We start from the raw sequence: 23,531 nt of genomic DNA on the forward strand, positions 1-23,531 counted from the left end.
CTGGGTGCAGGGCAGGGTCCTCTGGCCTCTGAGCCTCTTGTCAATGCCACTTTTGTCTGCAGCCTGTCCCCCTGGCTTCTTCGGGTTAGACTGTGCCCATGCCTGTAACTGCTCCGCTGGGGCCACCTGCGATGCTGTGACCGGCTCCTGCATCTGCCCAGCTGGCCGCTGGGGCCCACACTGCGCCCAGAGTATGTAAGGGGCTTCAGCCTGGGTTCTGTGGGAGCAAAGATTCTTCATGATGGGGGGGACACCCCTGGGGCCCCTTCCTGGCATCCAACCGAGGCCACAGCTTCACCCATGAGATTCTAAATGACCACCCCTTTGGTGGCTGCTCTGCTGAGAGGTGGCCCTGAGACTCTGGCCGATTGTCTCAGCTCCCTGACACCTTCCTTCTCCTGGAGTCCCCTGGCTATGTCCCTGATGGCTCCTCTCTGCTTACAGCTTGCCCATCCCTCACTTATGGGCTTAACTGCAGCCAGATTTGTACCTGTTTCAACGGGGCCTCCTGTGACCCCATCCATGGGCAATGCCTCTGTGCCCCTGGCTGGATGGGACCCACCTGCCTGCAGGGTAAGCCCTGCCTAGGAGTTCAGGGTCCAGTCCTGGGTAATGGTCTCTCAGTGGGGCCATGGAGGGGCATGGGGGAAGTTGGGAGGGATCTTGACTCTGGCCTTTGGTGCCATGCTCCCAAGGCCAGGCTGGTGGGTCAAGGACAGGCCTGGGCTCAGACATCATAAAACCAGCCCTGCTAAGATTCCAACTTGAAAGTAAGGGTGGGCTTTGGGGGATGTGGAAACTCTGCTGGCCAGACACTGAGGCTTGCTTCTGCTTTCTGGGCCTTAGCCTGCCCTGCTGGCCTGCATGGCAAGGACTGTCAACATTCCTGTCTGTGCCACAACGGAGGGAGCTGTGACCCCATCTCGGGCCAGTGCATGTGCCCAGAGGGCTGGACCGGCTTGGCCTGTGAGGAAGGTGAGCTGGCCGGCCTGGGTAGTAGACATGCCCTCAGGCCTAAGAGGACTCTCTTTGGAGGGTCAGCACCCTGGGGGTGGCTGTGGTGTCCAGCCTGCCACCCAAGGACACAGATGTAGGGATGTTGGGCTAGTATCTCCTGGACAGAGCCATACCCCAGAAAGTCAGACCCTCCCTACCCGTACTTTTTCAGAGTGCCTTCCTGGACACTACGGAGCTGGCTGTCAGCTCAGCTGCAGTTGCCGTAACGGAGGCATATGTGACCGGCTCACAGGGCACTGCCTCTGCCCAGCCGGCTGGACTGGGGACAAGTGTCAGAGCCGTGAGTGGGTTCCGGGAAGCTGGGAGGTTCTGCCAAGGGCAACCCTGTTTTACTCCATGCTGAAGATATGTATGGGCCAGGCCTGGTTCTCGCCAATATGGCCCACTGTTGAATGGGTTCAGGGCCTCCTGGCTGCACCTAAGAGGCCAACCTGATTGGCTGGTTTGTTTCTATTTTGGAAAGAGGGGTGTATTCATCTCAAGGCTTCAGAGAGAAAGACTTGGTCTCTGGACTTGAAGCCTAGACTCCATGATTACAAGATGCTGCCCAGGCTGTAGCTTTCGTGCCCATGATCCTATTCACCCCCCCCCTCCAGACTTTGGACCCCTCAGAGTCTGGACAAGTAGATACTGGGCTGACTCGTCCTCATTCTAACCTACGGAATCTTTTCACTCATTGGCTCCCTTTCTATGCAGGCCAACCTAGACAGCCCCTTGCTCAGACCTAAATGTGGGGCTGCTGAGGCTTACAGGCCGAGTCAGGATCCTCAGGGGCCTCCTTTTAGACCCAGCCTCCCTTTTCCCCCCGACTTCCATGGGCTGAGGCCCCAAGGCTGTAATTCCCAATCTTCCTGTCTGTCTCTCATGCCACAGCCTGTGCCAAGGGCATGTTTGGAGTTCACTGTGAAGAGCATTGTACCTGCCGGAGAGGTGCCACCTGCCACCATGTCACCGGGGCGTGCCTTTGTCCCCCAGGATGGAGGGGCTCACAGTGTGAGGATGGTGAGCCTAGACAGGAGTGCATGGGTCGGATGGCTGGGGGGGGGGGAGCTGGCCCTGCACCCCTCACCTAGACAGGAGAGCACAGATCAGATGGCTCGGGGGAGCTGGCCCTGCACCCCTCACCTAGACAGGAGAGCACAGATCGGATGGCTCGGGGGAGCTGGCCCTGCACACCTCACCTAAACACAGGAGAGCACAGATCAGATGGCTAGGGGAGCTGGCCCTGCATAGCCGCTTCAGGGCTCCCAGCTGCCCACCTCTAGGAAAGCCTGCCTAATTCTCCCCTATCTGCAGCCTGCCCACGTGGCTGGTTTGGAGAGTCCTGTGCACAGCAATGCCGCTGCCCACCTGGTGCCCCCTGCCACCATGTTACTGGGGAGTGCCATTGTCCCCCTGGCTTCACTGGACCTGGCTGTGAGCAGGGTAAGTGCTTCCCTCAACATCTACCCTGTAGAGTGGGACAGTTGGGGATTCCCGAGGGCTAGACCAGGGCTGACCCTACCCAACTTATACCCAGCTTGCCAGCCCGGCACCTTTGGAAAGGACTGTGGGCACCTATGCCAATGTCCTGGTGAGACCTGGACCTGCCACCCTGCTTCAGGGGCCTGCATATGCTCTGCCGGTTACCATGGCACCGACTGTCAGCAACGTGAGTGCTGCCCACTGCATCAGGGAAGCTGGGGTTCTGTCTGCTCTTCTGGTATGCAGGGCAGCCATCCCTTGTTCAGGGCTGCTGCAGCTCACAGGGCGGCCGTGCCGTGTTTAGAGCTGCTGCAGCTCTCAGGGCGGCCATGCCGTGTTCAGGGCCGCTGCAGCTCGCAGGGCGGCCGTGCAGTGTTCAGGGCTGCTGCATGTTTTTGACTCCAGCCCCCAGCTTATATAGCAGACCCTCTGTCTCCCTGCAGGATGCCCACCCGGGCGCTATGGGCCAGGCTGTGAACAAGTTTGTAGGTGTCTCAATGGTGGCTCCTGCAACGCGGCCATGGGAGCTTGCTATTGCCCTGCTGGATTCCTGGGGTCTGACTGCAGCCTCGGTGAGTGGCCAGGCTGCAGGGCTGGATGGCTTATTGTTGAAGTTCTGGAAGAGGGGGTAGGGCCGTGCTGGCCGGCCTATAGGAGGACAGCTAGCCCTCTGCCCACCCCTGATTCTTGCCCCCCATTACTGAACTAAGGTAGAGTGGCAATGAGGTAGAGTGTGCTGCCCTGGGGCGTAGTGTGATCCCAGAGGGCCCCCATCTTCTGGCCAGCTCTGTTCCAGGCATATCAGGCACTGTGAACCAAGCATCCCGCCCAGGAAAGGGACTTTGTCCTGAGTCACGCGGGGATTGTTGTGTCAGTGTGTCTCTGTAGGGATGGCCTGGGACCCTGCTCCCAGCAGAACTTCTCGTGGAGCCTCTGACAGAGCCCGGGTGGAAGCAACCACTTACCTGCTCTCTCCACAGCCTGTCCGCAGGGTCGCTTCGGCCCCGACTGTACCCATGTGTGTGCGTGTGGGCAAGGGGCAGCCTGTGATCCTGTGTCAGGGACTTGTGTCTGTCCTCCTGGGAAGACTGGAGTCCACTGTGAACATGGTGAGTGTCTGCCGGGGGCTGGGCACATGCACAGTTCACCGACATATCACTGAGTCACGGAGCAGGCTGCCGAAGTGAGCCCATCACGAGGGGTGTGTATGCCTGTTCCCCAGGGACACAGTCACACTCACAGCCACTGTGAATTCTCCAGAAGCCTTGCCTGAGAAGCTGTGTTCTCACCATATGCCTGCCCTGATAGCAAACATGTCATCTCATGCCAGCTCAGGCCCCACCCACACAGGACTCTTGAGACTTGGTTCATTCCATGACCTGTTCATGTCCCTGTGACCAGCAGAACCTCCTCCTGAGCCTGGTAGCTCTTTGTGACCTGGTAATGTCTTCTTGGAAGAGTGTTTTCCTGGTCCTTTTGCCAGGCCCAGGCTGGGGTCCCCTGCAGGGACAAAGTTAGATTGGCAAGAAATGGGTCAACCAGGGGACAGTGGTCATGGTCCACACTCATGTCAGTGACCAGCCCCAGGGCCACACACACAGTTCCTCCCTTAGTCCTCACCAGGGCTACTCTCTGAACCTTTGTTCTTGGCCTGCTGCTCCTGCCTGGGATTGCTGCAGTCACATTAGAAGCCCAAGGCCAGGCTGTAGCCAGGATGCTACCTAGTTCACTCCTAGGAAAGATAGTGGTGTGGGCAGGCAGTACAAGGTGGTCAACAGGCCCCTCTGAGTCCACATGGCTGGCCATGCCTGACCTGTGGCCTCAGTCCTAAGGACGTGTGATGGGAAGGAAGCCTTCCTGACTCCTTGCCGGCTGTGCAGGTGCTTACAGTCCCCTGAAGACCCTGGTCCCCTTTATCTCAGAGTGGCCCTCAGTCCTGGTGCTGTGGACACCGTGAGGGCCAGGCCACCCCTAGGCAGCTCAGGAAGCATTTGTGAGTGAATGCCAGTCTGTGGGGAGCATACCCCCAGAACGTGCCCACCCCTTGCCCTTGTTAGAGCTTTCAGTTGTGCCTGCCCTTCTGCCCCTAGGGTGTCCCCAGAATCGCTTTGGCAAGGGCTGTGAGCTCAAGTGTGCCTGCAGGAATGGCGGCCTGTGTCATGCTGCTGATGGCAGCTGTTCCTGCCCGCTGGGCTGGATGGGGCCACAGTGCGAGCAGGGTGAGTTTCTGAGAGCGGCTTGACCAAAGCATCCACACGTATCTATCGAGCAGGGAGGGTCTTGCTCTGGACCCCAAGAGGGATGCAGAGCCCAGGGCCCGGGTGGCTGTGTAGGGGCACAGAGTCAGGTGCACTTAAGAAACCTGTATCCCATCCCTGCACAGCCTGCCCTGCTGGGCACTATGGTGCTGCCTGCCTCCTCAAGTGCTCCTGTCAGAACAACGGCCCCTGTGAGCCCACCACGGGGGCCTGCCGCTGTGGTCCTGGCTTCTATGGTCCAGCTTGTGAGCACTGTGAGTGAGGCTGTCCCCTTACCTTGGACGCACCATCCAGGCTGGTCCTGGTTCTAAGAGCAATGGCCACTTTCTCAGTCACTGTCCATGGGGAGAGATGGGATGAGCCCGATCAGGCTCTGGGATGGAGGTGTCTGCTCAGGGTCACACAGGATAGGTGGAAGGTGGGCTCCCAGGCCAGCTCCTTATGCCTCTCATGTGAGTCTGGCTGGGATGCTGGCTTATGGTGGGAGCTGGGAAGGAGGGAAGATTAGGACATTCAGGGAAGGGCCTCTCTCAGTTCCTGGGTTCGGTCCTTTGCTCATTCTGGGAAAACTGGGGGTTTCTGTTGCCTCCTGCCCTGGACTCACTCTAACCAGGGTCCTCCTTCAGCCTGCCCCCCTGGCTTCTACGGATCTGGTTGCCAGGGAGTCTGTGAGTGTCAACAGGGAGCCTCCTGCGACCCTGTCAGCGGCCAGTGCCTCTGCCCCGCTGGCTTCCACGGCCAGTTCTGCGAGAAGGGTGAGCGTCAGGCCCCCACCCAACCCCTTTACCCTTTCCTTGTCTTGTTTGATTTGGGGGATGGGAACACGGAGCCTGTTGCCCCCACCAGGGTGCCAGCCAGGCTTTTTTGGAGACGGCTGCCAGCAACAGTGTGACTGCCAGAAAGGGGTGCCCTGTGATCCCGCCAGTGGCCTCTGCCTTTGCCCACTGGGGCGTACAGGAGCCACATGTGACCTGGGTGAGTGGAGGGTCCTGATCAGGGTGGGACCTGAGGGTAGGTCTCCATCAATAGCACATATCCAATCATGTGGGCTGGGTACCTGCATGCCAGGCCTCAGCCTGAGCACTGTGCCTTCCTGTGATCTCTTCTCCAGCCTGCACCCTCTGGGGGCCGTTGACAGTGGCCAGAATATGATAAACCAAGCACAGACACCCTCTGTAGCTGCCGAGGTTAGGCCCTGCTCTGTGGTAGTCTAGAGTCTCTGGCTCTATCTGGCTGTCATGAGAAAGGCCTCAATCAGGTGGAAATATGTCCACGACCCCTTCAGGCCTAAGGATGGGGGGGGGCTGTTCTACTGGGGGGCAAAACTGAGTTTATGACTTTTGGATTCATGTGGCTGCTCTGTGCTGCCTCACTAGCCCAGGCACCAGGCAGGAATGTGTGCCCAGGGCTTGTGGCTGGTGTTTCTCCATGTAGGAGCCCACGGTTACAGCACAGACTTTTTCACAAGTGTGTAGGAACTGTTATCCTTTTCAGAGGAAACTGAGGCCCATGGTTTTGTCTCCTTCCTCCACGGGCCTCATGCCCCCTGGGCTGTCTACCCATGGTCCAGGCAGATGGAATGGAGATTTATGCCCTTCTCTCCTACCTCCTGCCCCTACAGATTGCAGAAGGGGCCGCTTTGGGCCTGGCTGTGCCCTGCACTGTGACTGTAGGGGTGGGGCTGACTGCGACCCCATCAATGGGCGGTGCCATTGTGTGGACGGCTACACGGGGCCCACTTGCCGGGAAGGTGAGTCAGGTTCCCAGGCCAGAAACCCACCCCTTGTCCTAATACCACCACCAAGTGAGAAACGCAGCCATCCCTTCCTGGCGTCCACGGAATGCACACAGCCAGTGGTTCATGAGTAGGCCTCAAGCGGGTTCCCGAGGGCAATAATGGGACGCGCCGTCAGCCTGGAGCACCAACCTTTTCCTTCGAGTGACCTGCAGATTCCGTGGGATCTCACAGATCCCTATGCAGGAGGGGCTGGGTGATTCAGGACGTGCGGGTGCTTTGTGCCCACATATCTGCGAGCAGCACTGTATGCATGTTCATCAATACACGTGTGTACACCAGCGTGTTGTGAGATAGTGCACGTGTACATGTGCCAGTACACCAGAGCAGAGACACAAGCCTGTATGTGCATGCACTATGTGTGTGTACATGTTTCAGGCATGTGCCCTCTAGGTGCGTGTGTCTTCCTAGTGTGTGTGCTCCAGACATGTGTTGCTGATATATGTGTGTCCCAGGTATGCATCTTCATGGTGTGTGCTCAAGGTACATGCTCAATGAGGGTATGCATGGGCTGTAGGTATGCAGTTTCAGGGTATGTATGTGTTCCATGTATACACTCTGCGGGTCTAAGTATGATCTAGGTATGTGTTTCCCAGCTGTGAGTGCTCTGTGTGTACATGGCTTCAGGTGTACATGTGTGACCACATCTTTGTGCATTATGTGCCTATGCTTGCTCCTGTGATGCTCAGGCACCAGGCATGCATGCATATATACACTGTGGAATTCAAGTGCATGTGTTATGGTGCATACCTGAGCCAGGCATGTATGTTCCAATACACGTGTGTGCACCAGACACGCATGTGTACACATGCTTTATTGTATACTGTGCCTGTGTTTGCCACATGGAGTCTTTTGATTCCCCAAGTCCCCGAGTCTCTGGGACTGCACCTCCCATATACCAGTTAGAGCCGGCTGTGCTGCACCCCCGTGAATAGCCACAGCCCACATGGCATCTCTTGTTGGCTCCCCAGGCCCACTCTGCGGAGGGTGCTGGGACGGATCTCTGTAGAGGGAGGTGATAGGCCAGCAGTCGCACTCTGAGGGTAGGACATGAAAGAGAGGAGGGCCCAGACCAAGGAGTCCTCAGTCTGAAGACGTTCAGTGCAGACAGGATACCGCCTGAATCATTTTTAGCCTCTCCAAGGTGGTCATGGCCTCAAACTATTAAGAGCCATGCCTGGAGCTCATGGGTAGGATCAGGTTCCGGATTAGGTTGCAATTTGCTGACCAGTGCTTGAGTACATAATGCTATCCACAGTGGCACCCAGTGGTCAAATCTGGTACTACACCTAAGGGCCTTGCCATTTAGCAGATCTCTGAGGATGGGGCTGTGGGGAGAGAGAGCATTGTTGGCCCCTGGGAGTCCTGGGATAGTTCTTCTTCCCTGGGGTGAGCTTGGCTTAACCTTGGGTGAAGCTTTTCCCACCCAGCCTCAAAGCCCTGTCTCCCACCCTTCTTGGAATTGACAGAGTGGGAGCTGAGCAGACCCCCTCCCCCAGTGCTTACATGAGTGTGGTATGGAGGTTATGATGGTGGCTGTGTGAGGTCCCTGTGGGCATGGGCGATTAATGCCTTACTGGCCCATTACTGGTGTCTACCCAAGTGGACAACATGAGCTGTCTATGGCCCAGCTCCCTGGGAGCCCAGAGTTCATATGGAGAACACGCTTGCCCAGACACGGCTCTGGTTAGGCCCACACAATGATGAACATCTTTGCTTCCCTGTGCCTTCAGAACCTGAACCTTGGAGATGGGACTGGACCGCGGTGGGGGCGGGGGGTGATGATGGGCTGTTGCCTTTACTGGACTTGGCTATAGAGGGAAGAAGGTCACCACCTTCATCCTGGTTTGGCTGTCTTGGGGATTCCCACCGCACCTCGTTGCTGACCCTCTTTTCTTCCTGTGTCTCCAGTGGCCACACAGCCATCCTCCGGCAGACCAGCACCCCAGCCACCCAGCAGCAGGGCCATGAAGCATTAGCTCATGGAAGTCCCACAGAGGACCACGACCATGTTCCAGCCCAAGGGACTGAGAGGACATTTGTGGACAGAGGACTCCTGGATCCACACCTCCTCCGGAAAGCGATGGATCTCTGTGGATGGTCACACAGCTACCTACCAAGGCCTCATGGCCAGGGGAAGATGGCTGTGGTGAACACAAGGAGCCCAGGGAAGAGGACCAGGCCTCAGGCCTCCATGTACACGGGCACCATGTGGGCTGTGCTGAGGAATCCTGGCTCTCTTTAGGGACCTGGGTTGGGACCAAGGCAGGAGTAGGCGAGGCCCCACCTGCCTGACAGGTCCTTCTGGTGCTAAGGCCGCAGACCGCTGCAGCCAGCCAACTGTTTACCTGGAAACGCCGTCCGGCCCGTATTTATGTAAAGGTATTTATGGGCAATTCCACTTGCCATCGCGGCCCTGGATCAGCTGGAAGCTACCCCATCCCGGAAGCTTGGACTCAGGCCGCTGGGCCGTGGGATCTTCAGTTTTGTAAAGTCCTGAGAGTTAAAGGCACACTGGTGTCTTCGTGGCCTGGGTTTTTGTGCTTTTCATAGACTCGGTGTGGGTCCTCCCAAGAGCAGCTGGCTTGAGGGCTCTAGCATGGGAGCCTCCCCAGCCAGGAGGCCCGGGTGGGTTCTGTGCTCCTCTCTCTAATGGCAGGGATTCTTCTGGCTCCTGGCCAAGGAGAACACACTGGTGCCTAAGACACCTCCAGAGAGCTAGAAAGTCTTCCTGTAGGAAGGACGTCTCAGAGAGGGCAGGGCAGGGCTGGCGCAGAAGGGGATCCATGCTTAACCCAAACAGCCCACCCAGCAGGGTGAGGGACAGGCAGCATCGCAGGAGCCAGGGTTCCCCATGGATTGAGGCTGTGGCCGCAGGTGTAGCCCAGAGCAGAGCTGTTGGGGGGGGGGACTCCAAGGACAGCAAAAATTGAGGCAGAGCTGGACTTGGATCCGAGACTCTGCCCCCCCCCCCAACCTGGAGTAGTCTCTTGTTTGGATTTGGATAGTGGCTGCCTCCTTCCTCTCTCCCACAGAAGTCGAGGCAGCCAAAACCTCAGGGCACCACGTGGGCTCCAGTGGGGATGGGCAGCAGTGGGAGCCACACCTGTAGGCCGCTGCACACAGACTTAGAGGAAGAATGGACAGGATACTGAGTGGAGAATAGCTTGCAGGCAGTGTGGGAATGAAGGGGGAATTCTAAAGTGCCCAGAGTGAAAAAGGGTTCAGAATCAGGTGGACAGAAAGTCTACAGGGGGAAGACAGGCTACCAGGAAATGGTGATGTCCTGTCATTGGTATTGAAAAATTAGCTCGATTTTATATCCAGCTAAACTATCGCCACGCCCACAGGTTCACCCATGATTCTAATTTGGAAATAACCTGGGAGGAGCTCTGGAGGGAGCCGTGGGAGACCACGCAACACAGTTCCTACAGTGCCATCACGAAGAGAACTGAAGTTGGCCTTGTAACCCGGGTGCAGGTCAACCACAGACTGGTTCACCATGGAGGAGGTGTGAGAGAAGTTAGAGACCGGGCATCGCTGGTCCCGTGAGTAACAGGCCAGGAGGCAGCAGCTGCAGCCAGCACAGGAGGGTGATGGAGTGGTCCAGGGACAGGAAGAACTAAGGAAGGGAAAGGGCAGGCTAACAGGACCTAAGCAGACATAGATCCAGACTGCACTAAAAATCCTATGATCTCAGCTGGCAAGGGGGACCAGGGGGAAAGGCACCAGCTGCCAAGCCTGACAGCCTGAGCCTGCTTTCCACATGGTGGAAGGGGATTGGTGACTTCTGCAGGTTGTCCTCTGACCTCCACATGCATACCTTCTGACAAATAAATGTAATTTTAAAAGAATTAAAGAAAGGCATCTAGCTTGTAAGACACAGCTGGAAGGTAGAAACACAACCATAGCAAGAAGAGCAGAAGGAGGTTTTAAAAACATGTTCAAAAAGTTTATCTTTAGTACACGTATGTGCCTGTGAGTGGGGCTGCCTGTGGAGGCCAGAGGCAACAGATCCCGGGGAGATGGAGTTATAGGACATGGCCTGCTTGACATGGGTACTAAGAATTGCATGCAGGTTCTATAAGCAATATTGCTCTTAACCACTGAGCCATCTCTTCAGCCCCTGGGGAAGCAGTTTTACTGTTGTGATGGTGCAAAGCATTGTGGCTGTCTATGCACATGTATGTACATACATACATACACACACACACAGCAAATGCTCAGAAATCCGCAGAACATGGTGGCTGTCACAGGTAGGGAGAAATGCAACAAAGTGTAACACTCTATAGAAACCTGTAGGTTAGGTAGACTGAACAGCGATGATCAAATCTGCACAAGCTTTAACATGTTATATATGTGCCTCTGATATTTATGTTTTACAGATACACATCTGTATTTATAGGCAATCTTTGTATTCATCAGACAGGGCTGTGGGTGTGTGTGTGGGAGGTACTGGGACCAACTCAAGCCCTTCATACACAAGGCCGATGCTCTACAACCCAGTTACATGTAAGAAAACCAAAATGCTTTCCTTTGAAGAGTAATATGCCCATCAGACTATCGGTTGGTTGGTTGGTTGAGACAGGCTTTAGCATGTAGCCCTGGCTAGTCTGGAATTTGCCACGTAGACCAGGCTAGCTTGGACTTAGAGGTCCTCCTGTCTCTGCTTCCCAGGTGCTGGGATTACAGGCATGCACTGCCATGCCTGACTAGACTGATGTTTTTAAGGGAGACGCGGCTATAGACAGCGTGGAGAATTTACAGAGAGTGTGACGGGCAACCGTGAGCTAGCACCTTTACAACGGGAATGCAGATACATTTTGGGGGAAAGAAAAGTGCCAGGATTGGCATAAGTAGAGATTAAAGGAACTTGGGGCTGGCGAGATTGTTCAGTGGGTGCCTGACTGTAGGTACAGACTAGATGGCTCGGCCACTAACAGCATTGCTGCCCCTGCAGAGGTCCTGTCAGTCCCCAGCACTTACGCTGTGGGTCACAGCTCTCCACAGCTCTAGCTCCAGAGATGCTCTCACCCTCTTTTGGCTTCACCACATGGGGCTCCAGGCATGAAAGCAAAACGCTCATTCACATCAAATAAAAATACTTTCTTAATAAGTAGAATTCAGAAAAAGGGAAATAGGAGACAGTGGGTTTGTTGTGATGTGATGAAAGGGACAATCTCTGAACAGAATCAGATTTGCCTTAGCCTGTTCAGTCAGAGGTTCAGGGACGGGTGACGTCTGGTGTCATCCAGCAAGCAGGGATGAGGACAAGGAATTGGTTGTCCAGACACAATGACTGGCTAAGGACATGGGAGGACCGTTCTCACCAGAATGGCAGTCCTAACCGTGGCTTCGCTTTCTTGGGGGCAAAGCTAGAGTCTTAGGAGAAGCAGGAGAGCTTGGGTCCCTCCCAAGCACAGTCCCCATGTTAGTGCTTCTTATGGCCACCAGGGGGCCTGAGAGGAAAACCACCACCACTGGTGGGAGCGAAGCAGCCTGGCAGAGTCAGGGAGGTTCTGGGAGGACTGGGAATGAGCTTGGTGAGCAGAGGGAAATAGCAATCCCAAGGCCCGGTGAAGGTGCAGTTGAGTGCACATGGTATCGAAGCTGGACGAGAGGCCAGAGGCCTGGATTGTCTCTGGAACTGGTCCACAGCACTCGAACCATCCCTATGCCTCAAACAGCTCTGACTCAAGCTAAGGTGTGCACGCCCACCAGGCCTAGCCTGGTCTACTCTGCTCATATGGAGGAAGGCACAGAGGCTGGCTGAGAAGAAGGACCAGGGCTCCCAACGCCCCACAGATCAATAGCCGCTGAACCATGACTGGCAACACCGCTGCAGGGGGGTCAGGGCACCAGGCACCTGAGGCTCTGGTCCCACGTAGCCCCAACCAGACCACAGACCTCCCTGGAGGTGGGTAGGGTATTAGAAGCCTTGATGTCCTCCGGCAAGCCCATGACCCCAACAGTGGACAGAGGGCCTTTCATCTGTGACAGGAAGGCCTCTCTCTGCAGTCCAGGTGGGCAGGAGGGGCGGATTGAGTCTCCCCAGCTGAGGGGGATGGGCAGGGTACCCCGCATGATCCCTGTTATTGGAGGGGGGCACAGAAATGTGCCAACAAAGGATGGGCCTTCTGCAGCTGGGGAGCGGGGCTGGCTTGGAACCCCCAACCCTCACTGAGAACCCTACGCTTCTGTCAGTGGGGGAGGTTTCCTGACCTGGTCCTGTACCAAATGACCTCTTTCGGTGTGTGATGTCCATCCTCCCCCGGGCACTGCAGTATCCTTGTTCCTTGGCTTTCATCACTTGCAAATGAGTCAGGACTGTGGGGTCACCTGTGTCCCAGGTGTCCCGAGTCAGAGCTTCACAGCCTTCCGGTTCCACCTCGTTCTAGCGACCGAGCGTGCTTGGTGGTGAACTGGTCCGCTCCTCAGAGGATCAGAAGTGGGAATAAACCCGAGCCCATGGGGCAGTGGGTTTACATCAAGGCACTTCTGCCACAGGCACACATCCGTGCACACACAGAAACTGCATGTGTACACCACTCCATGGCCCCCAGATTGCTGCCTCTTCACACCCCGGCAGCTCCGAGAAAGGGAAGCGTTAGGGTGAGGAAGATGGAGATGTTTATCTCTTTCAGGCAGAAGGAGGTACTAGGCCCTACCTCAGACAGTCCACCCAGGCCATGCCTCCTCCCTGAACTCTGACCTGGCCCTCCGTCCAAAGCAGCCAAACATGGGTGAGTGTTCACCCTGGTGAGGACTGGTGTCAGGCTGAGCCCAGATTTGGCCCTGTCATGGAAGCCACAGGGTGCAGCTGGCCCTAGCCTGTCTAGACAGGCCTAGGATGGGAGGGCATTGCTATTTGTGCTTCTGAACCTAGTGGAGAGTCACCTGTATCTGTCACTTCTGTAGCAAGGCTGAGCACAGCGGAACGGGGCACATTGCTACACTGCATGCTGGGTGTTCCACCCCCAATCTAGCACCAGCCAAGCAGAGAAAACCATGGGGTTTCAGGACCAGGCTGAGGGGGCTGTTGGAGAGAGCTAGCCCGGCCCTAGTCAGCACAGAGGCTGCCTTTTGGGCCTGTAGGTCCCCGAGAGGGAGGCCTCTGCAGGGACTGGGATCACCATACCAGAGTGTCCCTACTGTGTCTGAGGCCAGGGTAAGCCCTGCAAGGTTCAGCTATTACCATTCATGAATACACAAGCAGGAGCCACAGACTTGTGACACTCTGGTAGACAGATGGGTCAGAGCTAAGGAGAGACCTGAGGCCAGTCTCCATACACCTATTAGACCTTGGGATTTCAGTGCAATAAGTGGCTGTGACCTAGGCTCAGGTGTAAACCTAAGTTTTAAAGAAATACTTTAATGCTGTTTAAAACCTCTATCACAATATATAACATCCCTGCTGCTCCTCTCAGAACACGGGCCCTTCCTGTCTCACTTGGGGGGGGGGGTTATCTGGGAGGCGGCCCTGTGTTGTCCTCAATGAAGACCACAGTCCTGTGCCACTCTTAGCCTGGGTGCAGCTCAGGTGGCCAGAAACTAGGAGAGGGATGGCCAGTGAGAGGCCAGGCTGGGCTTCTACCAGAATGTGGGCCATGGAGCTTGCCTCAAAGCCTTCCGAGAGATCAAGTGTCAGGTATGGATAGATGTCCTGTGTTCTGCTCGTAACCGTGAGGCTGTGGGGAGGCCCAAGGAACAAACCTCTCCCACGTCCTGGAGGGCGGAGACCCTTGCTGGTTGAAGGACTGAAGCCGTGTCCACCGCGGCTGCCTTTGAGCTCTGCAGCTACACGTCTGTCTCCACCCGTAGCCGCTCCATCCTGCGCACATTGCCTTCCACCGCCACCCGGCTGGTGATACAGCGTGAGAAGCTCTCAGGAAACCAGCCCGTTTCTCCGTCCCGAAGCCTCTCGCCGTGTAGCCAGCCTGGATGCAGACGGGTAGATGAGAGGGATCCCTCCTACCCTCCCACCCCACCTCTGCTCTTGAGGGTTCTACTCTAGGGCCTGACCACCCCTCCCGCCTCGAGAGAGAGCCAAGGAGGCAACACTCAAGGCCACCTGGGCTCCTGGCCCTCCCGGCAGCTCCACTACACCAGCACGACCAGGGCCCTGCAGAGGCCTATGCTGGGACCACCAGGAGATCAGACACCCATTCGCTTCACTTAGGGCACAGAGTAGCAAGCTCACTTTGGTCCCTTAACTTTAGTACTGGCGGTCCTCCCTTTGAGAAGCCTGAGTGTGGTGTGTTTACACGTGTGTATAGACCCACATACATGTACGTACACCCATGTGCATAGAGGCCTAGAGACAACCTCAGTTCCTCTGGCGCTGCCCACTCTGACTTTTGAGATAGTCTCTCACAGGCATGGAGCGTGTCTTTGCTTCCCCAGGATGACACAAGCCATGTGCCGTCGCGCCCAGCTTTCCTTTACGTGGGCTCTTGGGTTCAAAATCAGGTCCTTATGCCAACTGAGCCATCTCTCCAGCCCCAACCTTTGAGGAAGTGCTTACGGGGATGAGGCAGGCTGAGCATGGCTGGTCGCTGCACCCTTATCTGGGCTGCACCCCAGTCTGGTTGACACCCACTCAGGTGTGGCCCGACCACACTCACCGTCCTCTTCCTGCAGGACCAGGACAACGTCGGCCTGCTGCAGCGTGATCTCATCAGCCTGCTTGGCAAAGTATGCCTTGGTGATCTCCACCTGGGGCAGCTCTGGGGGAAATGGAGAGAGTTAGGCCAGGGGTGCTCCCCCACAGACTATTCTGTTCCTTTGGCCTCACCTCAGTTTCCCCAGATGGAGGACCAATAAGGTTAAGCCGTGGCTACAAGTACATAGTCACACATACAACAGGGGCCGAGGTCCAGCCCCTAAGCTAGATACCCCGGGGAGGCCGTGGTCTGGCCTGAGATCTGCCCCAGGGCTGCAACAACCCCACTCACCCCAACCCCACACTCACCTCCTTTGTTGGTGATGCCCTGCCACTGCCTCTCCTTGTAGGTGAGGGCTGTGATCCACCGGGCCCGGTCATTCCTGGAGGCCACAGAGAGCATAGCTGAGACCCTCCTTTCTTCTTGGAGTCCATGAGTCCCTGTTCATGGACTCTGCTGCCCTGCCCTGCCCTGCCTGCTTCAGCTCCTGCTATTGCCCCAGGGCCTGTGCACAGCTGTACAGAAGTGCTGGCTGGGCCCTCCCTCGGGGATTTGACCTAAGCACCACCTTGACAATAATGAAGGCCCATCGGTCACGTCCACATTCGTCCTTTTTTCCCCTTGAAGCTCCCTCCTGGTTACTGGACAGTACAGCAATTCACCAGTTGATGTATCCCCACAAGGAAATCAGATACCCAGAGCCAGGCTGTGCATTGCTTACGGCTCTACAGGCACCGATGGTGCTCAGCATGTAGTAGGCATGCAGACACAGTTCAGCACATCCCACCCTCCCAGGCTTCCGCCCGGACATGTGCTCTACGCCTCCCCCCCCCTCGCTGGGGTCCACCATCTTACGCGGAGTCAGAGGACAGCAGAATCTGCTCCTGGCGGCCCTCGCTGTTACGTAGCAGGTTCACCTGGAAGGGGTGGGGCACGGAGGAACTGCGGCTGCTGCCTGCTGGCAGTGAGGGCTCCGAGGCCTCCAGCTTCCTGACCTGCACATGCTCGAGCTGTGCATAGTCTTGGACCAGGTAGCTCTCCTCACTGTGGGGACACAGGAGAGTCGTCAGGGCCAGTTAACCTCGAGAGTGCTCCCGAGACTTGTCTCTCGGGTCAGGGAGGGAAAGCAGAGACCTGATTCTGTATAGAGCCTTGTGGCTGCTCCCTAGCCTGACATCTGCAGCTGAGTGCCCTACCTTTTCTTCTTGGTGACAACCAGGACGTCGTTGAACAGGAACAAGTAGCACGTGGGCCGGCTGGCGATTTTCCGGAAGATACTGGATTCCTCCATGAGGAAGAGTTCTCCACGCTTGAGCAGCCAGCGAGAGGCAGAGATGAGTGGCAGGGACTGGGGATAGAGTGGACAGATAAAGGAAACGGACCCGGCAAGGTGGGGACGGTGACAGGGACAATCCCTGCCTCCCTGTTATGACCGAGAACCAATGGGATCGTCCTGAACCTTAAAGAACGGCCATTCAGTTGGCCCACAGGAACCGGAGAAGGCCCTGTGTCCTGTCCTACCCTACAGGAGAGCCTTGAGGAGCCCTGATTCTCTGGTTCTTGCCAAATGTTTTGCCTAAGCTGGGGGTGGCGGCCAGTCCTGGAGAGGCCTTGACACCTCCTTGCTACTGAGTCAGGGAAGTTCAAGGGATCCCCCACCGATCCTACCCAGGCAGATGTCCCCAGAAGCCCCTGACTCCTATGAGGAGGACATCAGGGTACAGTGGGTGGGTTGGCACCTACCTTGACCTTACCAAAATCCAGCTGCGTGTGCAGCGTGTACATCTGCTCCGTGCGCTCCATCTTGTGGGCCCCCTCATTGCACTGCTTCACCAGCTGTGGGGTTGAGTTTACACATATACAGTGGGCACGGGTGGAGGACCACGGAGTGCTTGCCTTCCCGGTGGCACCGCCCTGGATCTAGCCCCTTTCCCCATCAATGCCACAGAAAGTTCGGGGCAGAAGTGGCCTCACCTTGCTGATGGCCTTCAGGGCACGGCTGGCGGCTTTGTACCTCTCAGGGTGGCTCTGTGTCTTCAGGCAGAGTGTCTGGGGGAAGACAGAAGCCATGAAGACCCTCCCAAGGAGCCCTGCTTGGGGCAGGGGCTCCCCACCAGTTCTGGACTCTGGAAGTCAGGGAGGGGCCTCAGGCAAGCAAGGACTTCCAGAGGGCTCCTGTTTGGACCCAGCAGGACATCTACAGTCCACAAAGGGCCTCTGCACCTCTGGGAGGGGACCCTGCCCTCGGGAATAGCGGGAATAGAGGTATTTCCACAGTTCCAGAGCTGAGGGCATATGGGCACTTGCCTAAAGATGTGTCTCCAGGCTACGGTATCCTATTACTGACCGCAAAGTGATCAAGATTAATCACCCTGCCTTATAGGCATTGTAATTATCCAATTACAGATGTATGAGTGTGAGGAAGAGGTCAGAGAGGCAACACTAAAGGCAGGGCCTCCCAGCGTGTTTCCACGGCTGCACCCAAGCCTCCCGGATACTCACATCTGTCAGGAGCGGCAGCCGGGTCACCCTCTGCATGGGGAGAATCAGGAAGGAGATCATGGGCAGGCCCCCGCACGCGGGCCTTTTCTCAATCTCCCTTAGCGCTTCTCGGAAGGCTGTATTGCTGCTCCTGCAACAGGGAAACTCTGTCACTTGACCCCAGAAAGAGGTGGTGCAGGTGGGGCCTGCACGGGGTGGGCCGGGAGGGAGCACAAGGGCCCCACTCACGACAGCTTCTGCAGGGTGCGCTGCTGGTAGACCTCGTTGGAGCAGTAGGCGATGTAAGGGTGGAAGTGGTTCTCGGCATGGTCCTCCAGGATGTCGCTGATGTCCTCCACACACACCTGGGCCTTGTGCCGCTGTTCCAGAGCTTCGAAGAACCTGCAGCATTGGGATGGGGAGCAGTCGGGGACACGAAGGCTCAGTTTGGATGGGTGTTGGCACACACCTACACAGACACGTGTATGCAGACAAAAATGTCTGCACGGAGCCGTCTTGAAGGCAGTACGTGGCGGTGCCCAGTGAGTCAGGCAAAACTTTATGTAAGCTAGGCCACATCTGTCCGAAGCCTTTGGGGACCCACAAGACAGATCAGCTCTCCACCCTGCTTCTGTAACATCCAGCCCTGTGCCTGTCCCGGGGTGTGAGTTCACGGATAGAGATGCAATGACCCTATGAAGGGTCCTATTATTGGCGCCCTAGGAGACCCAGGGAAGGCCATGTCTCTCTAGGGATGGGTCTTGAAACTAAGGTGATTATACCAGCCAAGCTCCCGGCAAGACTTCACAACTATCTGCTTTCATGGAGTCCAACCCATAAGGGACAAGTAAGGAGGCCTGGGCTCTTGGTAGAGGTCCTGGGGAGACTGCCTCCCCAGGGCAGATCTGACCTCCCATGAGCCAGGCCACCTGGTATGTGAGCCTGGTGGCTGTGCCTGAGCTAATGGCTTAGGGAGCTGGGAAATCTGTCCATCTGAGGAGAGCCCTCCAAGCTTGGATGTGAGCATTAGGGACTCAGCAGAGCCATGGACCTCAATTCCTATAAACAAGTGCACTCCGGGGGTGATTGGCCCTTGGGAAAAGCTGTGTAGCTAGCAGAGGCTCAGAAGCGCAATGGGGACCCCATGGATGAACGGAAGCTGAGGCTGCCTGGACACGCCCCACCATGCACTCAGCTGAAATGCATGAGTCCTGGGGTTTCCTGGAAAGGTCTGGAAGCGCTGGCCTCCTGCTACTGGCCCCAAATAGCACAATTCTCAGAGGAGATCGCTATGAATGGCCAGGGAGGAGGCTAGAGAGTCCCACACCAGGGCAGCAATGGCCAAGCTGAGCAATTAGAGGCTGCACAGCATCAAGGGACCACACTGGGGCGGAGCTTACAGGAGGGTCACCCACTTCCCGGACCCCTTCTCTCCTCTGATGAGTCAGGAGCGGGTAGTTCCCACAGTTAGCCACTGGATCTCTTATGGGAAGCCCATTTCCAGGGATACGATGGTACTCTGTTCCCTGTCTAAATGGCTCTGAAGCCTCTGGAGGGAGAAAGGACACCCACACCAGTGTGCTCTTGCTGAGTGGTCAGCAAGGGCCAGGCTGGTCCTGACATGTAAGAGCCAGCATCCTCTGTCTGGAGGGCTCGGCCTGTGAGCTAGCACCCCATGATCTATCCATCTCTTCTGACTCCAGTGGGGCTGATGAGAGGGTCTCATCAAACACTGAAGCCAAGGCTAAAGGGCCAGGAAGACCTGGGGTCTCCTGGACTATCACAGCAGCAAGGGCTGACCCCACACACTACCTGTCCAGTCTGTGCTAAGGACATGAACATATATACAGGTACGAGCGAGCACATACAGGCAGGCAGTATGCCCAGTGCTGGGGTGAGATACCCACGGGTAGTATGCAAGGATACATACAGGCATGCACATACATAAAGCACACGCCCTCACCAGCCTGTCGCTGCATGCCTGGCCTCTCCTCTGATTCTAGGCCCTGCAACTAGAGCCTGGTCAGGCTACCAGACACTGCTGGGTAGAATATGACCTGGGGCCGAAACTCGAGGCTGCCACCTGACTGGGTGACAACTCTGTGGGCGCTGCTGACAATCCCCAGTGCTGAGGTGAGATACCCATCGGTCACACAGGGCTATACCTGAGAGAAGTGCCCCCCCCCATGGGAGTCTAGGATGCCCATGGTGTCCCCACAGCCAGCTCTCAAGGGCTCTTAGAGGTTGTCATGCTCCATCTCAAGCCACTGGCTGCTCCAAGTGTCCCATCCACAGGTACAACCCAGGGCCCTGCTGACATCACTGCCTAGAGTCACGGCAAAGCAGCCTTCTTGGGGACCCAGGGAAACCCAGCTTACTTCTGACTGGCGGCCAGCACGTCCACGATGTTGGAGAAGAGGTGGTGGTGTTCTGTCTGTGTCATAGTGGCCCTCAGCTCCCTGGACTGCAGGAACTCGGCCACCAGGATGCTCAGGCTGTGCAGATAGGAGAACTCAGATGTGAGGATCTCGAAGATGGCCTGCATGGGAAGACGATGCTCAGAATGACGGAGGGAAGACGGGGGCCGCGGGCCCCTTCGGAGGGCTGTCGTGACTGCTGCACAGGCCACAAGTCCATATCTCTATGCTCCGGTTCACAAATCAGGCTGTGTAGATGTGATCAGGACTCTGCTTTCCAGGGAAGATGGTACCGGGTGGGGATCAAACATGGGCGGACACATGCCCCTCATCCCCGGCCAGGACTCTGGTTCTACCTGATGCTCCTTCAGGGCTCGGTCATCAGCCCTCAGGTATCTGGCCCATGAAGTGGCCATTAGGGTAGGTGAGGAGAGGATATCACTGCGTCTCTAGGGACTCCCGGTGGCCTTACCTCCTGCCTCTTACGTTCTTCCACCGACAGTGTGTCCAGGACACCTGACTCCAACACCTGAGAAAAGCAAAGGAGCTGTGGGCGCAGGTCCTGCTGATGGAGGCAGGTCCCCACTTGTATCCTCCTCCAGGCCACACCCAGCTGGAGGGCGGAGCCACCTCCATCAGGAACCTTCAGCTGTCTATGTCTTCCCAGCTTAGCTTCCTCTCCATCTCTAGAGCCCTGGACCAGGCCAGGAAGACAGACAGGGAGTCTAGAGGAACAGAGAGAGAGTGAGTGTGTGTGCGCGTGTGTGCGTGTGCGCGCGCGCGCACATCCACACACATGCGTCTGTGTGTGTATGTGTGGGGGGGGTGATGACTCAGACACCACCTGGGCAGCTGAGTCAGTCCTGCCAGGGAAGGCATGGGCCATTATCACCTGCACTCTTCCCTTTCTTGAAGCTAATGGCCCTAGGCTGTCTCAGCGTGGCTCCCCCATGCCTATGGCTATAGGGCATGTCGGGGCAGGCCGGACCGCATTGTGCCTTGCCTTCATTTGTGTTCTCCTACTCACTGCCAACATTGCATGGGTCCCCTGCAGCTTTCCAAGCGTGGGTAGTCCAGGTTCTAAATATTGGGCAATCAATGCTACGGGGTATAGCATGTTGGGCACCGTCCCCAGCTTCTAGCATCCGGCAGGGTGATAAATGTGTCCTGCTGGACATTTCTACTTGTGAAGCCCAGACTCTGCCTCGCTGCAACCCTTGGCTGGACCTTCCCTGGCTAGGGCTCCCACTGTCGGCACTCTCATGGGGGGTCCCTCACCCCCACAGCAGGCAAACAAGAAGCTCCTTTGTACTGAAGTGAAGGGAAGGCTGAGTCCACCATCGCCATTTCCTGCCACACCCAGAGCCTGCAGAGGATAGGGGTCACTATCCTGGCCCTCACGGTCTGGACATGGCCCCGTTTTCAGATGTAGGAAGTACGGGGAGAGTGGAGAGGCTCCCCCAGTGAGGAAGGGGGCTCCTTGTGTCCACAGTGCCCCTCAGGTCAGACCGAGCAGGAACTCCAACTACATGCCAGGACAGAGGACAGACTCACTGTCCCACACGCAAACTATATCCCGGTGACTCTGGGAGCTACATTTCAGCTCCTTGTAAGAGCCAGGCTACCACAAGCTGGGGAAAGGAAAGGCCACGGGGTCTCCCTACCTCTGGGAGCTGGCTCCAGGTGAGCTGGGCAGGCCGATAGCTCTTGACCACAATGGTGGTGTCCGCTTTCTGAGCTCCCTCCGGGCCGGAGGGCTCGTCGAGTATGTCATCGTCAGACTCATGACTGGTATTGAGACCCCGCTCTCGGATCTCCTGGTACAGCTGGGGGTCTGGGGAGAGCAGAGTCGCCTGTCTGCATGAGGGCTTGGGGGTAGCCTGACCCTCCCAAGGGCCCCACAAAGCTCTCAAAAACATGCAGGCTCCCCTATGGCCCACTGTGTCCTACAGTGGATTAACAGGACAGGCTGGGAGATGGTAGCAGCCCCATGTAGAATGTGGCACTCCAGGTCGGGGCCAAGCAGACCAACCAGAGCTGCGTAAGGACAGCTGTGCCTGGTCCGGGAGGGGGAAGCTTGGGTACTCAGGTGAGGTCTGAGGATGCCGGTCACTGCCCACGAGCCAACAATACTACTGGCCCGGTCTGGCATGGGCCAACCCAATTTAGGGCATCCCTGAGCTCATGCAGCTGCTGCGTCAGCCTGCACTGGAGCCTGGGCACTGATGCTGCATCAGCCTGCACTGGAGCCTGGGCACTGCTGCTGCTCCGCACAGGGAACATTTCCCAGAGGCTCAGACCCTTGTGTTACAGCCTGTGGACACCCAGAGAGCTGACACGGTTCAGGAAGGAGGGATATTCTTGCTGCAGTTGCCATGCCTCAGTGGGACCAGGAAGATAGAGCAACATTGGTTATTCCTTTCTCGTGAACTGCAGTGCCCAGTAGGCTCTCTTCAGACCGGGAGGAGTCTACGCAAAGAAGAGAGCTGAGTGCCTGCCTCTCTGGAGGCCTGATGCCCTATCATCCACCCTGGGTCCCATTGAAGACTCACGTGAGACTGTCTTTGGGTCACATAGATGGGAGTCCAAAGGAACTCTATGAGATGTACACTCACACCAACAGCTGGAGTCAGTGTCCAGTGAATTTCCTGCCCAGCCTGACCTCATCTTCTCGGACCCAACAGTCCCCGCTGGCCCTACAGAGACTCCTTCCTGGCCATGCCAGGCCCTCAGCCTCCTGGGAGCCACTTACCGTCTTTGAAGGAGCCCTTGTGTGCACGTTTCCGTCCCAGAGTTTTCTGTAGACAAGACAGAAACCTTGCCAGTTAGTGGGGAGGGAAGCGTGGGTCAGCTGCCCTTCCGTTACTATGGCAGCCCAGACAGCGATCCTCCCCCCACCCCCACCCCCGCCACAAGCAATCTATGGAAGAGATGGGAGGGGGCTTTGCTGACATGTAGAAGGTGCACATTAAATGTTAGCTTCGCAAAGTAGAGGCCAGAACAGGTAAAAGTTGGGGTTCAGGGCAGAGGGCTGCTACAGATCCAGGAAGGCTGCCTAGGGGCTAAACCAGTTAAGAGGTGTTACCTGATGGGAATGAAGAGGGGGTCTGGTCTGGAGTGGGCAGACAGCAGCTGGTGAGATTCTGGCCCTGATTCAGGGCCCTAGAAACTGAGGGCAGAGCTCTGGGGAATCCCCACTCTACACTGGCATCCCCACACAGTTCCCACTCCTTGGCTGGAACACCAGGTTTTTCACAGGTACACTGGTTCCAGGAAAGCAGAGGCCAGTTGCTTCTGGTTCCTTAGAACCAGTTGGGGCCTGAAAACTCCCCTTACAGGTCCGGGAAAGTGTGACACTCCCAGCTAAACCTAGGCTAGCTCCTTTTCTCACTCCCCCACCCCCTCACCTCCTCCAACCCAAATCCTTCCTCAGTCT

At 56.8% G+C, this 23,531-nt stretch overlaps 2 protein-coding genes across 2 annotated transcripts in view; one reads left to right on the top strand and one right to left on the bottom strand.

The window, feature by feature from the left end:
• Megf6 (multiple EGF like domains 6) overlaps window positions 1–10,294 on the top strand; it is a 99,033-nt gene extending 88,739 nt beyond the window's left edge. The window contains exons 23-37 of the mRNA XM_005368642.2: window positions 63–191; window positions 445–573; window positions 847–975; window positions 1,169–1,297; window positions 1,891–2,019; window positions 2,314–2,442; window positions 2,537–2,668; window positions 2,925–3,053; window positions 3,462–3,590; window positions 4,572–4,700; window positions 4,865–4,993; window positions 5,366–5,494; window positions 5,586–5,714; window positions 6,361–6,489; window positions 8,446–10,294. Coding sequence (XP_005368699.1) covers window positions 63–191; window positions 445–573; window positions 847–975; window positions 1,169–1,297; window positions 1,891–2,019; window positions 2,314–2,442; window positions 2,537–2,668; window positions 2,925–3,053; window positions 3,462–3,590; window positions 4,572–4,700; window positions 4,865–4,993; window positions 5,366–5,494; window positions 5,586–5,714; window positions 6,361–6,489; window positions 8,446–8,513 — 1,877 coding nt within the window. The 3' untranslated portion in view covers window positions 8,514–10,294. The remainder of the gene's footprint in view (window positions 1–62; window positions 192–444; window positions 574–846; window positions 976–1,168; window positions 1,298–1,890; window positions 2,020–2,313; window positions 2,443–2,536; window positions 2,669–2,924; window positions 3,054–3,461; window positions 3,591–4,571; window positions 4,701–4,864; window positions 4,994–5,365; window positions 5,495–5,585; window positions 5,715–6,360; window positions 6,490–8,445) is intronic.
• A 2,239-nt stretch (window positions 10,295–12,533) lies between these two features.
• The window catches only part of Arhgef16 (Rho guanine nucleotide exchange factor 16), a 15,351-nt gene continuing 4,353 nt past the window's right edge, over window positions 12,534–23,531 (bottom strand). The window contains exons 3-15 of the mRNA XM_026790003.1: window positions 22,848–22,893; window positions 21,760–21,929; window positions 20,568–20,624; window positions 20,057–20,217; window positions 17,928–18,080; window positions 17,700–17,829; window positions 17,172–17,246; window positions 16,941–17,033; window positions 16,394–16,545; window positions 16,053–16,241; window positions 15,506–15,579; window positions 15,159–15,260; window positions 12,534–14,471 (exon numbers count right to left, since the gene is read on the bottom strand). Coding sequence (XP_026645804.1) covers window positions 14,332–14,471; window positions 15,159–15,260; window positions 15,506–15,579; window positions 16,053–16,241; window positions 16,394–16,545; window positions 16,941–17,033; window positions 17,172–17,246; window positions 17,700–17,829; window positions 17,928–18,080; window positions 20,057–20,217; window positions 20,568–20,624; window positions 21,760–21,929; window positions 22,848–22,893 — 1,542 coding nt within the window. The 3' untranslated portion in view covers window positions 12,534–14,331. The remainder of the gene's footprint in view (window positions 14,472–15,158; window positions 15,261–15,505; window positions 15,580–16,052; window positions 16,242–16,393; window positions 16,546–16,940; window positions 17,034–17,171; window positions 17,247–17,699; window positions 17,830–17,927; window positions 18,081–20,056; window positions 20,218–20,567; window positions 20,625–21,759; window positions 21,930–22,847; window positions 22,894–23,531) is intronic.

This window comes from Microtus ochrogaster, unplaced genomic scaffold (genome assembly GCF_000317375.1).
Source record: "Microtus ochrogaster isolate Prairie Vole_2 unplaced genomic scaffold, MicOch1.0 UNK38, whole genome shotgun sequence".
Classification (NCBI taxonomy): Eukaryota; Metazoa; Chordata; class Mammalia; order Rodentia; family Cricetidae; genus Microtus; species Microtus ochrogaster.